The following is a 13,961-nucleotide window of genomic DNA, read 5'->3' as shown; positions in this document are numbered from 1 at the left end:
TAAAGTGACTCCAGGTTAAACCAAGAGGTAGTGGGGCTGGGACCCTGTCCCCTGCCTATACTTGAGTAACTAAAGTATTCTAAACGGAAGGCTTGATGGGGGACTGTGCACAAAAAGCTAAAACAAATCTTTTTTCATAATCCAATTGTCTCTGTCTCCTTCACTGTCACGCCACAGCCACACTCTATTTGGGCATTCCACAGTCTGAATTTTATTTAGGGATTCACTAGGTTAGGAAGAGTGAGAAAAACCACCTGCCTGTCTGTATAAAGCCACAATATATCCATTCCTCTGTGACAATACCTTCTTTACACCCATGACAAAGGATGAACAGAATGACAAATTTACACAAGCTTTGAAAGGCGATATTTGCAAATAACAAAAGACAAATTTCTATTGGATAAAGTCCTCTCTAAATACAGACAAATGGCACGCACAAAACAGGTAAAATTTGGTGTAGCTATAAATGCCTACCAAAGCAAATGTAAATGGAATCCATTTTATGCACCTCCTGCAAGGATAAGACTAAGCAAATGAAGTTAAAATTGGTAACCCAGAGAGATTTGAGGCACATCGACATCTGGAATCGTTCTTCAAACGTTTGGGGGCTTGATAAAAACCCCAAAACACATTAAGCCAGAGGATTTTTATATCCATGAAGATATAAATTTAATCCACATGTTTCTGATTTGTTTATACTTGAATCATTCAAGGACTGTTTGGTAAGTGCTGTCTCAATGTCTATGATATCTTTGGGCATGTTTATAGATCTTTCCCCATAAAAACAGAAAATTATGTTTTGCCAAGAGTAAATGAACGTAAAATACCAAAGTATTCCAGACTACCATGCATATCTAAATCAACAGATTTCTGTGTAAATTCTCAACCCAGCACTGTCTTTTTTTAATTGACTGGCCTTTGAGAGGCCAGTTTTTACACCATACACTTCCATGAAGGGAGATATTGTACTTAAATGAGTTCAATTCTAAAGGTCTATATATAGCTCAACACATTTATCAAGTCATACTGTAAACCTATGTGTAATAAAGTCTATACTTTATATTTAGATAACGTATGAATAAATGGACTTCTTGAAGCTTGTCCTAAGGAAATAGGCTTTGAGACAGAAATCTCATGCAGAAAGTTTGCTGAGGAGTGTGAAGCAGTGAGGGACGCAGGATTTGGCAGAGGGAGAAGCAAAACTGCAATTCAGGTGCAAGAAAGGCCTCAGCAACTTCTGCAGCTTAGATGACCTTTCAGAAATGTCCCCCAAACGAGGCAAAGAGGTAAGTTCTCTATATGCCCATATCCACCCATCACTGCACACAGAAAGACCAAAGAGAGGAGAGCACAGCCATGGGCTCGGCAGCTCCCTTCGGCGGAGGATAATTTCACCAAAAGCAAGACTTACCAAAAAGGGTATCTGGATGGGGAATCACAGTGTCCACTAAACAGGCTGTTGGAGTTTTCTGAGAATTAATCCTCTGTAAGTGTAAAACTTACCTAGTCTTTTAGTCTGATTAGCAACGCAAACTAAGTCATACTCATATATACACTCAATCAGCTGGTAGAGACATTAGGTAAGCAAGCCCATTTCACAGAAAATTGTCAACTCTTACTAGAGAGATTTTTATTTACAACAATGAATAACCAATATCTGTAGGTCTTTACTCAAATAAAGTTTCTCCACTTGTCTCCTGGCGTGACCCCCTCAAAAAGAAAACATCAATAAAAATAAATACATTTGGGGTGGGAGAAAGTGTATGGGTACAGAGAAAGGCAGTGCTGAAGATAATGGGGCAAAAATAAGTTGCAATAAGTTCTATCACGTAATTATTGTCCTTTGCTTTCAATACTTCCCATTCAATACTTGGTTCCTTAGTTTATTCATTCAACAAACATTGGTTTATGGCCTGCCATTTGTAGAAACTAAAATACAAACTACTAATATAGAACCTAGCCACCAAGGACCACTGAGACTAACAGAGGGAATTTGCATAAAAACAAATTATTGTAATACCATCATAGTAAAATAACACAATCATAGTTTATCCGTAAAATTTCTCTGGGTGCTGACAAAATTCCTAAATTCTAGCAGCAGATTCAAACTGTAGAATGTAAGGATGCTCCAAGACTCCACTTCCAACTAATACTCCTGGGGAACCTCTGAACACATTTCCCCTGCTCAGACCTCTCCCAGAATAAATTCCAATTTGAAGTATGAGAAGCATCCCGGAGGCTGACTAGCTGAGTCCAAACCTCATCGGCAGAGTGGCTCCCAGGTGGTAATGAGTACGTCACTGACTGAGTCCTCCTTTACATGAAATTCATTGAGCGAATTCCTATCGACCACAACCATGGGCCAAGCATTGGTCTAGCAATAAACAAGGTCCCTTTCTTGAAGGATATTACATGCTAGAGGCAGAAGTCAAACAACAACTAAATAAACAAAAAAATGCATGTATTCCGTGTTATCAGCTATGGCTAAGTGCTATGAGAGAAATCGCAGAGGAAGGGAAGAGGTAAAAGAAAGGGTGCTTTTTAAGACAGCCTAGACAGAGGAAGTGATATTTAAGAGAAGAGTTAGGGCGAGAACACCAGGGCTCAGAGACAAGAATGTGCTCTCAAATATCCTAGACCCGGTCCCCTGCCAGCTATTGTCATTGACCTCAGGCCACTTATTCCATGTCCACCCAAACACAAAAGCAGCCTGAATTCTCATACTATAAACTACATTAATATAGCTCTAAAATATACTGTTTCTTCTTAACATGAATTTTGAGTTCTAAGTGCCTGAGTTGTTAAAGAATTTTGTAGAAGTAGAACCCAAGTGTCATCATCAGTCCTTTATCATGGCTGCTTCCACATTGCAAACATGGGAGCATTCCCCACTTCATAAAGAAAACCAGCTAAAACAATTTAAGACAATATTGCCTCTAAAATCAGCAGCACTCCAGAACAAACCAAAAAGGCCTACTTCCCAAGATCAAACCTAAAACTATAAGAGTCCATTTTCTTTCTAGTTTTTAATTTCTAATCCATTAGAAGCTCTTTAATTTAGTGCAGTTAGATCCAAAGATAGATTAGCCAATTAATTTATTTTTTTTTAACTTTGGAAAGAATTTACACATGTACACATTATGTATATACATGTTTATACAGTTTCCACATTTTTCTTTTTACTTAAAAACATCTTTTTGGTGTACTGGCAAGTGCGTAAGACACATACACAGATTACCATTACAGTTCTTAAATATGAAAACGAGGGCCCTCCTTTCAAAGAAAACAATTTTCACTCAGAGTCGAGATGTTCTATGATGTTGTTTTGTTCCATCATTTGCCATTAGCTCTCTAAGACCTGGTCATTATGATACCAATACCTCTAGTCATTCAGTCAAAATCCAATTAACTGACTAAGTCTTTCATTTATATCTGACAAACGTCTTAGTGACCAAATGTTTAACTACATTGACTAGAAATACTAGCGTTAAGAGTAACAACCTTACAAAAATCAAATTCAAACTCTACGTATGCAGGAGAACATGTTTCTTAGGAAAACTCACCTCCATTAGAAATCATTTTGTTCTTCATATACTTGATACTTCTTTTCCCAATTCAAAATGATCCTCTAACCCCAAAGAGAAGTTAATCAAATGTGTGGCCTTCTAATGAAAGATCCCTGAAGTTTAATAGTGTCAGAAGTCTATAGTTGCTAACTTAGAGAACAGATTAAAAATTACCATTTGGTTTCAGTATTTGCTTAATTAACTCTTACCTACAAAACTCAGCATCCCCATTCTGGTCAATCATTTGCAATCTCTTGACATTCATACCACTTAAGTTACAGTCAACCAGTCAACAAGTATTTATTGCTCTACCAAACTGGTGAAATAAGCATAGCAATAATAATAAATTCCTGTTAGGGTTACATATTCTAGAAATGAAACATCACAAAGAATCTTACCTGTATAAAGACAGAAACAAAAATATTAAGAAAATGTTACTTGAAAGTGCTGGCAAATGTCTTTTTCCCCCCTCACTTGAGAAACATCAAAAGGATATCTTCAAGATTTATTTATTAGGGAAAATGATTTACCTACTATGCACACAAGACAATTTTATAATTGCCATTTGACTCTCAAAAATTTTGTGTTAAAATATTGATAAATGGAATTATCAGCTAAAAAAATGCCTATTGCAGTTTCCTGTATTTTTCAGTTGTGATTGTAATTAAGTTAATTTATATGTGTTAACCATATAAATTGGTTAACTATAAAATCCAGATTTTGAAAATCTGAAAAGTCACTGACAAGTTATATTTTAAGCTAATATTATGATTTTACTACATTTCTAAATCTCAATTCCTAAAGATACACACATATTTCCTCTTAGGAAAAAATGACATATTAAATTTAAAAAAAAACTACAGGGGATTTTTAGGGCAGTGAAATTATTCTGTATGAGACTGTAAAGGTAGAAACGTGTCAACAGACATTGGTCAAAACCCACAAGATGTAAAACACTCAGAGAAAACCCTAATGTAAACTGGAGATTTTAATCCATAACAATACATCGATAATGGCTCATGAATTATAACAAATGTGCCACGCCAATGCAAGATGTTAATAATAAAGAGGACAAGGGGTATAGTGGGAGACATGAGGGGGCAAATGCGAACTCTGTGCTTTCCACTCATTTTTCTGCAAATCTAAAACCACTCAAGAAAAACAGTCCATTAAAAACAGATAGAGAGGATTCAAATAAACATCCTGATCATCTTGCCTTCATACGGGTTAAACTCAATCGTCAAAATTAATAATGTACCCCCTTTGTCATCAGCTACAAATTTAAATCATTTTAGAAATTATGCCACTGTCGATAAGTGTCAATGCAATAAATCATGTCAAGCACAAACTCCATCTGCATTTCCTCCTCTTAGTGTATGCACATGTACCTTTATTCTAGTTTCAGTCCTGAAAATAACAGTGAACACAGGTGGAAGAGTGTGTACAGATGTTCATTAAAATTACAAAACCAACAATTCATACTTATCAATCCAGATAGAAGGCACATGGTATAAAGGAAGGCATTGATCTAGAAACTGTCACTATCATAGTACATCTATGGGAATCTAGAATCTTGGGTGCAGAGGTATTTTTAAAACTAAGAAGCTTTTAAAATATAGGGTGGAGAACAACGGCTTGGTCATCAACCTCTATGCAATTCCTCCTAGGCATTTAAGGAAAAAGGGAGAAATGTTTCAACTGAGATACTCATGTTCGGTGTTATTTTGGCATTCCCAAGCCTGAGTTTTTGATGAGGCCTCCATTTAGAGCTGTCTGAATGGTCTTAAGCTAATGTCCAACGCACTTGTGTCCAGACCACAAAAGTATAAATCCGTTAGTCTGAACTTGCCGTGAAGACCCAAGTGTCCACAAGAGAAACCAGGAATTCAAAGAATGCTTGAAACAAAATATCAATCCATCAAGGAGTATCTGTGGTAGATACCTACAAGGCATCTAACACAGAAATCATTTTCACACTAAAAAGCATTTTAGAAAGATTGCTACATTGGTGTCATGGGTATATCAATAATTTATAGTTAGGTGAAATGTTGACCCCAGAAAATGTTTCATGACAATAAAATTATGTTTCCATTAGGAGATATGTTCAAAATATGAATAAAATTGTAATATCCATTTTAATAGTGAAGGAAAACAAAAATTCAGGAAAAGACATTAGAGAAAAACATAAATTCAAACTAGCCATGGCAAAAGTGAAATTTGCTGCCTTCCACAATGTTACAGTAGTTAGCCTATCACTCCAATTTCTCAAAGTCAAAAGCCAGAACTAAGCAGTTTTAAAGGTGACTTAGAACAAACAAAAAGCAAAGCATTAGTAATTACCTCAGTTGCCCACATTATCTGTCTCCCACTGAATTCACTATTTCATGGTTTTCAGGTTTTTTCCAGAGCTACAATCTTCATTTAAAAAATGTCTTTAAATACCAGGGGTGCCAAAAAGATGTATACACATGACTTGTATTCATCTTTTGTTAGTGGTATATATTGAGTATAACAATTTTAATAGTTTTTTTTTCCTTTCTTAAAATGTGCATACATTTTTTTGGCACCGTCTGTATTCTCAGCTACCTCTTTTCTCATCTTCTTCATATTCCCTTTCCAACCCCCAAATTAATTTCAGTTTTAGTCAGACACACTTTTTATTTTGGAAAGCTACTCTATTCAAAGTGTAAGAAGAAAAAGGAGCATTATTTTAAGGACATTACCTTTGTGATGTGGCATAAATTAAACTCTTCAAAAATGAACATTAAAGTGATTCCAAGTATTGACAGAACTGGTCTCTGCTATTCAGATTCAAATAACTATATTATGAGCACAGGTCAGACCTGTTTGAGTTCACCTAAAGCCTCCTAAATTAACCACAAACGGGCCTCAAAATGTTGACTTGCCACTAACAGACCCAGCCTCACCTCCCCTTGGTTGGGTTCCTAGGAAGATCACGAAAAAATATTTAAATGCCTTAACAATTCAAGATACTAAATTCAAATGGTGAGAAAATAATATGAATAAAAATACCTATTCAAACATTAAAAGTCATTTTGTAAAATAAATTGGTTATCATAGGTTCTGCCTGCAGCAGCAGCTCTTACAAACTTTTCAGTGCATCAGGGTCATCAGAATTGTATATCAAAACTTCACTGGCAACAATCCTTGGACAATAAGCCTGTTGGATGCTTAGGAAAAACTATATGAGTAACAAGCACCCTCATACTACCATGTAGGGTATAAGCATAACCTTTGTGTTGTATTTACCTTTGTCTCACATCTACCTGTATATCAGCTGTATCACGATCTCTGAATACCAGCCTGTTTCTCCACTGGTACAGAAAAAGTAATGAAAACAATCAGTAGCTCCATACGGAAGGATTTTTTGTACAGAAGGATTTTTTTCTCTTTGCTTGTTGTCACTCTTTCCATCACAAAGTAAAATGCTTAAGGGAATTAAGGTATACTTATCAATCGTAAGTATTTTTCTTCTACCTGGAAAGTAATAGAAATGACTTGTATTTGTTGATAATTCCTTAACCTTAGCCTTCATTTCCAATAAAAATAGCAAGCTGTCAAATTAGCTTTCAGCCAATTTTTTTAAAGGAATGAAATGATAAGGATGGGCAGAGCAAAGGATTCCTGACTCTCCTGTCACTCACACCACTCCCTGCACTACGGGAATTGTTCCTGGGGTTCTGAACTGGTGATTTCTCCACCTATGCATATAGTTCACTGAAACTATCCAACCATCTCAGCTTATCACCTCCCTTTGCAAGGCGAGGCCTGGTCATTGTGTGTTTAGAACAATCCTGTAGCTAATACACATTTTTTTATAAATCAAAAGTCTGTGTGATTTTCTACCAAGACTAACTGGAGTCCATTCCAATATTGTATTTGAGTTTATCATTTATTTTCACATTTTAGAAACGAATCATAATAAGTATATTAAGACTATGTTACTTCTGTTAATATTACTTTATATTGCACTACAAGCCAGTAATAATACAGTTAGAACTGGTTAGCAAGACATTACTTTCAACTCAAAGCCTCTGAGAAAATAACCATGTGTCATAAATAACATAATTCGGAGCCAGAGGTGAGTGCTGAAATAAGTTTAGAGTAGGAGTAAACTCTAGTATTTAAAAGATTGAACAGTGTTGCCCATCAAGACTAACAATTTTGGAAAAAAAAGACAACAAATCTTGTATTGAACCTGAAAAAAAAAAATGAAAGAAAGCAGAAATTGTCAAAATGTTAGGCTCTTACCAGAAACGGACTCCAGCAAATGCAGGAGACACACATTATAGCCAGGAGCTGGATCACCATTTCGAAATGATGAGACCTGCCTTGTCTGTGCTGCTGACCCTTAAATTTAACTCTTAAAAGTGTAATTCCTGTGATGGCATTGCACAAGAACGAAACACCAAGGGATAAGAGCCCCAGAAAAGAAAAAAGGAGAAGATAAAACCTATCTTCCCAGTCTTTGACGTGTTCTGTTTTGTAGAAACACCAGGTCCTTGAAGCTTGAATTTTATAGTCTCGATGTCCAAGGATGGGCAGCAAAGCTATGAAAACAGCAAACAAGCACACACCACTCAACATCACTTTCACATGTTTGGATGTAATTTTCGTAGAATGAAATATTGGTTTGGTGACTCCAATACATCTCTCAATGGCCATCACACTGCCCAGAAAAAGTGGGCACAGACCAGAGAAGACCATGCTGATACCAAAAATACTGCAAAGGACATTTGATTGGTCAAAGCGGATCCAGTCTTTATCAGAAGCATATACAAATACTGCTATAGCTCCATTGATGAGGTGGCCAAAGAAGTCTGTGATTACCAGGCCACTAGCCAAAAGCAGAAACGAAGCCTTGGACTTCTGTCTAAATCTCTGATATGCCTTCATGAGTATAGCAATGGCAAGACTGTTTGACAAGATTCCCACCGTCATGAAGATTATTGAAAAAAATACTGAAAGCCGGTTTTCCGTCTGGCAAGTTGTATTTGAAAGGAGCCCAGCTGCAGGAGACACTGGCTGCTTGGAATTGTTCATGGACATTGTTGTGGAGATAAAAGCTGGTCGCTCAAGTCATCTCCCTCTCAGACCTTACAGGCTTGTAGTTCAGGTGTCTGGAGCATAAAGAAACAAGAATTATGAGCACTGCCTCACTGCTCATCTGCCATTTAAGAATGGAGGGCACCAGCACCCTGCGGTAGGAGTCAGATTCATCTGACCTATCATAAGCAAGGTTGCATCGTACTGAAAGCAGCACCCATCTGCCTATGGTTCCACATTTCATATTCAACGTAAAGAAGCTACGAAAAGTGAGCCTCCTTGATTAACCTCCATGGCCCCTCTGCAAATGAGCACCTCATAAATCTCCTCTTGACATGGCACAGATTCACAAAATCACTAGCAAGATGAGATTAAAACCCAACTACGTTTTTAAAAGCATAATAGTCTATTTAAATAACTAGATGAACTTTTAAAGTTTCTGTTTTTTTCTCTGATGGGCTTTTTCCCCAAACTGCAGATTATTCCTTAGATGAACTACCTGTTTGTCAAGTAGACAAAACAATTTTTTCCAAAACTTGGGAGGAGGCCAGAGTGGACCAGCAAGGTCACTTTCGCGAATGTCAAATGGGGCTTCTCTGAGTAAGCTCTAAAACTACGTGACTGACATCAAATAACAGCAAACCACTCGTGTCAGTGACCCACAGGAGGCAGTGGTGGTAGGAAGGTTTTCTGGCCCAGCTACCACCTGTGCAGAATTCCTGGGTCTCCATAGGAAAGGAGGCGAGTCCTGCTCACTGTGGGTACATCTACCCAGATGCTGTTGATTAAGCTACAGGGGATCTTCAGGGGCGCAATATCCAAAACGAAATATTTATCGTGGCTCTTTCCCTAGGGAGTTGAGGCCTGAGTCACAGACCCTGGATAACCAGGACCACAGCCACCCCGCCCCAAACTAATCCGATTGGCGTTTCCCGAGCAGCTTTCCGGGAGGCTGGGAATTCTGGAGCCAGCCTTTCCTAGTACCCCCCGTGGTGGGTCTGGCCGAGCCGCCCTGAGGACAGTCGCCTCCTCCAGATCTTACTCACCGCTCGACTTTCGCTGGTTAGTACCCCGCCTCCCTCAAGCGACTGCTTGCAACATCCTTCCCAAACCTCCTAACTTGCTGAAACTTTCTGCGATTGCTCAAACGCCAGAGGGCAGGTTTTCCTCCCACCCCGGGTGGCGCCAAAGGCCTGCGCTGGCCCCGGTGCGGGACTCGTGTTGCGGGCAGGGAACCACGGGGCGCGAAGGGGGTCTCTTCCTTTGTCCACTTCCCTCCTCTGAGACCTTTTCTACCTGGCTGCTCCCCACTCCGCAGCTCAGGAGCGGAACAGGTCAGCCAGAGTATCCTTCTCACTCGGGTCACCCCAACTTGGGGCATCTGATCCCAACTTGTCACGCGCAAACTAAGGTGCCCTCCAGGGCAGCCGGCTGCAGCTGCCGGGGATGGGATGGCTAAACCTCAGTCGCGTTGAGCGTTGGGCGGCAGGCGCGTGGGAATCCAGCGGTTGGAGGAGTGGTTACCTTTTCATCCTTGGCCGCCCCGAAGGACTCACGGTGGAGCAGAAGAGCGCGCAGCTCCGTGAGCCATCGTGCGCCCGCAGCCGCTCAGCTTCGCTCCGTCGCCGCTGCAGGTTGCCCGGCGCAGCGCCGCCCTCCTGTCTGGCTCCCGCTCCAGGTCCAGTTGAGTGTCCACACGCGTCCCTCCCCGCTCTCCTTCAGCGCGGAACCCGCGCCTCCTTCAATCCCTGAGCACCTAGCAGCGCTCGTAGCCTGGGCGAGACAGAGGGCGAGAGTGACTTCCACCCCCTTCCTCTTCTCCCTCCTCCCCGCCCCCTTTTCAAAGAGCCCAGAGCCGGATCAGGAGAGACCAGGGCACAGCGCCCAGTGCTACGCCCCCCGCTCCCATCAGCATCTGAGCTGCCCTCTCAGCAGCCCGACCACTAAGGGAAAAGTTTTGTTTTAAACTCATTTTCAAGCTAAAGGCGCCATCTCTAAGGTTGCACAATAGGAATGTGGAAAGCTGAGGAAAGTCTAGACAGCTGTCGTGACAGCGTGTTGGACTGTCAGATTGTAGTCTGCAGACTGAACTCGTTCCAAAATCCAGCTCGAAGAGGATAAAGAAAGCAGGTAGAAAGAAAGATGGTGTATTTGAGGAAGGGCTTAGTGGCCAATATCCAGGGGATTAAAAACAGGGATTCAAGCAAACCACGTGTTGTAAATGGAAACGGTCACCGCTTAGGATTCACTGTCACTTGGCGGACTGGACTATGTTTCCGATTTTCTAAATAATGTGAGAAGGGAAAGGGATGTGAAGAATTCTTGAAGGACACCTGCAGGAAAGGGATTAGTAATGTTTTAAAGATTTCAAAAACCTAATGGTGAGAGAATTTCTACTATGTTTACCCAAAGAGATGTGAACCTAACAAGTTTTGTGGAGATCATTTTACGATCAAGAAATATCCACTACTTCATTAGGAATTATGATTTGAGCCATTTTAATAATGTAACTTTTTTTTGCTAATATCGTTTTGATCCATACCTATTAACTGGGTCTCATTTTTCCAGCTAAACATTTATGGGAATCTATTACTGACCTTTGCTCTTTTTATTTTAGTAAAATACTGCCACCACCTATGCGAAAAATCAGTACATAGAAATAAACACTCTTTTCTCCGTTCTAAAAGCAGAAGGGGCCTCTAAATTCCTGGGAATTGAAAAGGATCATAAAATGCTTAAGCAAGATAAAATAAATTAGCCATTAACTATAGAAAAGAACAATTGTACAGTTTTCCCCTGTGGTAGGTATTGGGGTGGTTTTTGTTTTTAATGATAATGATTACAACTTGTAAAATAAAGTCTTACTCAGGTATGGTCAGGGAATTGAAAAATTTGGTTAATTAAATATTCTGGTTAGTAGAGAAATATTATATCTGGATGGCCAGTATCCAAAAAAAAACAAAAAAAAAAAAACTATGTAATAAACCACAGTAAAAATATGAATGACATGGAGCACTATTCGTTCTTTTAATGATTAATAGCTCTTAACCACATTACATTGCAATTATCTGTTTACTTATGTTTCTCCCACTGAACTGAATTCCTGCAGAGATCTTGTTCATTTCGTCATCCACACCTAGTACCATGTCTGGTTACTTATCAAATGCTGTTTGAATTCAATGTTACAATCAGCATTTCCAGTATTACAGTTCGAGATCTTGAAAACTCTCCATCTCTCACTAGTGCACCTCACTAACATCAGCAGCTCTATCTACCGGATAAAAAAATAAAAATTTGCATTATTGCAATGTCAAATTATAATATTCATTATGTAGCATATTCAAAAATATTAATTTAGTTTTCAAAGTACTAGATAAACCACATTTTTCAAATAAATTATCTAATTTGCATATATTCTTGGAGTTCGTTTTTTAGAATCCATTCCTTAATCAAGGTATATTTAACCTGAGTAGCAATAAAAGATTCTAAAGCACCAACACCTCTTTCCTCAAGCTAAAAAGAATATATTACAATTCGTAGTAATTCGGGAAATTAAAGAACTACCTACTCTTAAAAGAAACACACACACACACACACACACACACACACACACGAGTGCTCAGATAAGGAAGAAGAGCTGCGGAATCAGCAAACGAGGGAAATAAACAGATAAAAAATTAGTGGGTGCTAGGGAATAGCTGATAATTTCTTCTGAACAGTGGTAGTTGGTATTGTTACTTCTGAGAAATGGACACTCACATAAAACTATTCATTTGCACCTTCATTCAACAAATTTCTTGAGCACCTTCTTTGCGTCAGGCACTGTGAGAATAAAGCATACCCTGCTCGAATGGGCTTCTAGGCTAGGGGAAGGCACTTACTTTTGTGGCATCCATACTCAAAGCCTTGATGTGATTTTACATGTCCAGAATTTCCTTTGTGTTAAGTGTCAGCCTGTCTGCAAAAAGATAACATACCATGACAGGTGGGTGCTTGGCAATCACCTTCATTCAGAATTAGATGCTGGACACTTTGCTCAGAAGACGTGCACACTGTAATGAAAGTCACAGAAACAGACACTCACTGACACTGAGGTTGAAATAAAAACTCGATAAAAATCAAAGGGATTGTTGGAAGTTGATTTTTATAGTTTTAATAAAACTGTCTAAAAAGCTTTCCTGGAATTCCCCATAAAGATTAATAGTAGAAACATGCCCCAGTTTACTAGCAATGAAAATAATAGTAATTTCTTTCCATCTTTTTATTTTTATGATATAACAACTTGATACATAAAAAGTAACATACGTAACACATTTGTAAGTTGTAAATGATAATGTAAAATAAACACCCATTCACCTACTACCTAGTTTAAGACTGCAGTAATTTCTTAGGGCTGCTGTACCAAAGTACCATAAACTGGGTGGATTAAACAACAGAACTTATTTTTTTTTTTAGAGTCTGGAGGTTAGAAGTCCAAAATCAAGGTGTTGATAGGGTTGGTTCCTTCTGAGGGCTGTAAGGGAGAATCTGCTTCATATCCCTCATCTAGCTTATGGTGACTTCCTGACAATCTTTAGCATTCCTTAGCTTGTACATGCATCACTCCAATCTCTCCCTTCATTTTCACATACAATTCTACCTGTGTCTGTCCTCACATGACCATCTTCTTATAAAGACCCCATTCATATTGAAGTAGGGAGCCCACCCTACTGCAGTATGACTGGGTCTTAATCAATTACATCTGCAATGACCCTATTTCCAAATAAGGTCAAATTCTGAGATTCTGGGGGTTAGGGCTTCAACATACCTTTTGAGGGTGGTGGGAGCAATTCACTCCATCACAAGGACTACACTAGAACATTAGTAATATTATTACATCTATCTGTATGTTTCTGCCTCCATTCCACTCCTCTGTACCCTCCCCAAGACACAGCAGAGATAACTACTATCCTAAATTGTTCGTCATCATGCTCTTGTATTGTATTGTTTTGTCACATAAACATGCAGATGAACCAATATATTATTTAATTTTTCTTGTTCTGTAACTTAACCTTCTGAAACTCACTTTTTTCATGCAAGATTTATAACATACATGAATATTGTTATATGCAGTAGTTTATTCATTTACAACGTTCTTTCTATAATACCTCAATGTTTGGATATCCAAATATTTTAATATTATTCTGTCAATAATAATAGGGGTTATTTCCAGTTTTTGTCCTTAGGAAATATTCTACTATGAATGATCTCATACTCATCACCTTGTGTAGGAGCTTCTCTAGGATATATAACTAGAATGAAATTACTGTGCCATAGGGTATACGACTG

The 13,961-nt window shown here is 38.8% G+C and overlaps 1 protein-coding gene across 2 annotated transcripts in view; it reads right to left on the bottom strand.

Moving 5' to 3' along the window:
- The window catches only part of PTGFR (prostaglandin F receptor), a 33,690-nt gene extending 23,080 nt beyond the window's left edge, over window positions 1–10,610 (bottom strand). Inside the window, exons 1-2 of one of the 2 annotated variants that reach the window (XM_019743318.2) lie at window positions 10,158–10,610; window positions 7,839–8,707 (exon numbers count right to left, since the gene is read on the bottom strand). In XM_019743318.2, the coding sequence (XP_019598877.1) occupies window positions 7,839–8,636 (798 nt within the window). In that variant the 5' untranslated portion in view covers window positions 8,637–8,707; window positions 10,158–10,610. Of the gene's footprint in view, window positions 1–7,838; window positions 8,708–9,679; window positions 10,137–10,157 lie in introns of those variants that run through there. The other variant, XM_074334996.1, reaches the window with a different exon arrangement.
- Between the last annotated feature and the right edge of the window lie 3,351 nt (window positions 10,611–13,961).

This window comes from Rhinolophus sinicus, linkage group LG06 (genome assembly GCF_036562045.2).
Source record: "Rhinolophus sinicus isolate RSC01 linkage group LG06, ASM3656204v1, whole genome shotgun sequence".
Lineage (NCBI taxonomy): Eukaryota > Metazoa > Chordata > Mammalia > Chiroptera > Rhinolophidae > Rhinolophus > Rhinolophus sinicus.
Note: the sequence above shows the minus strand (reverse complement) of the source record. Positions and strands in the feature narration are given on the sequence as shown.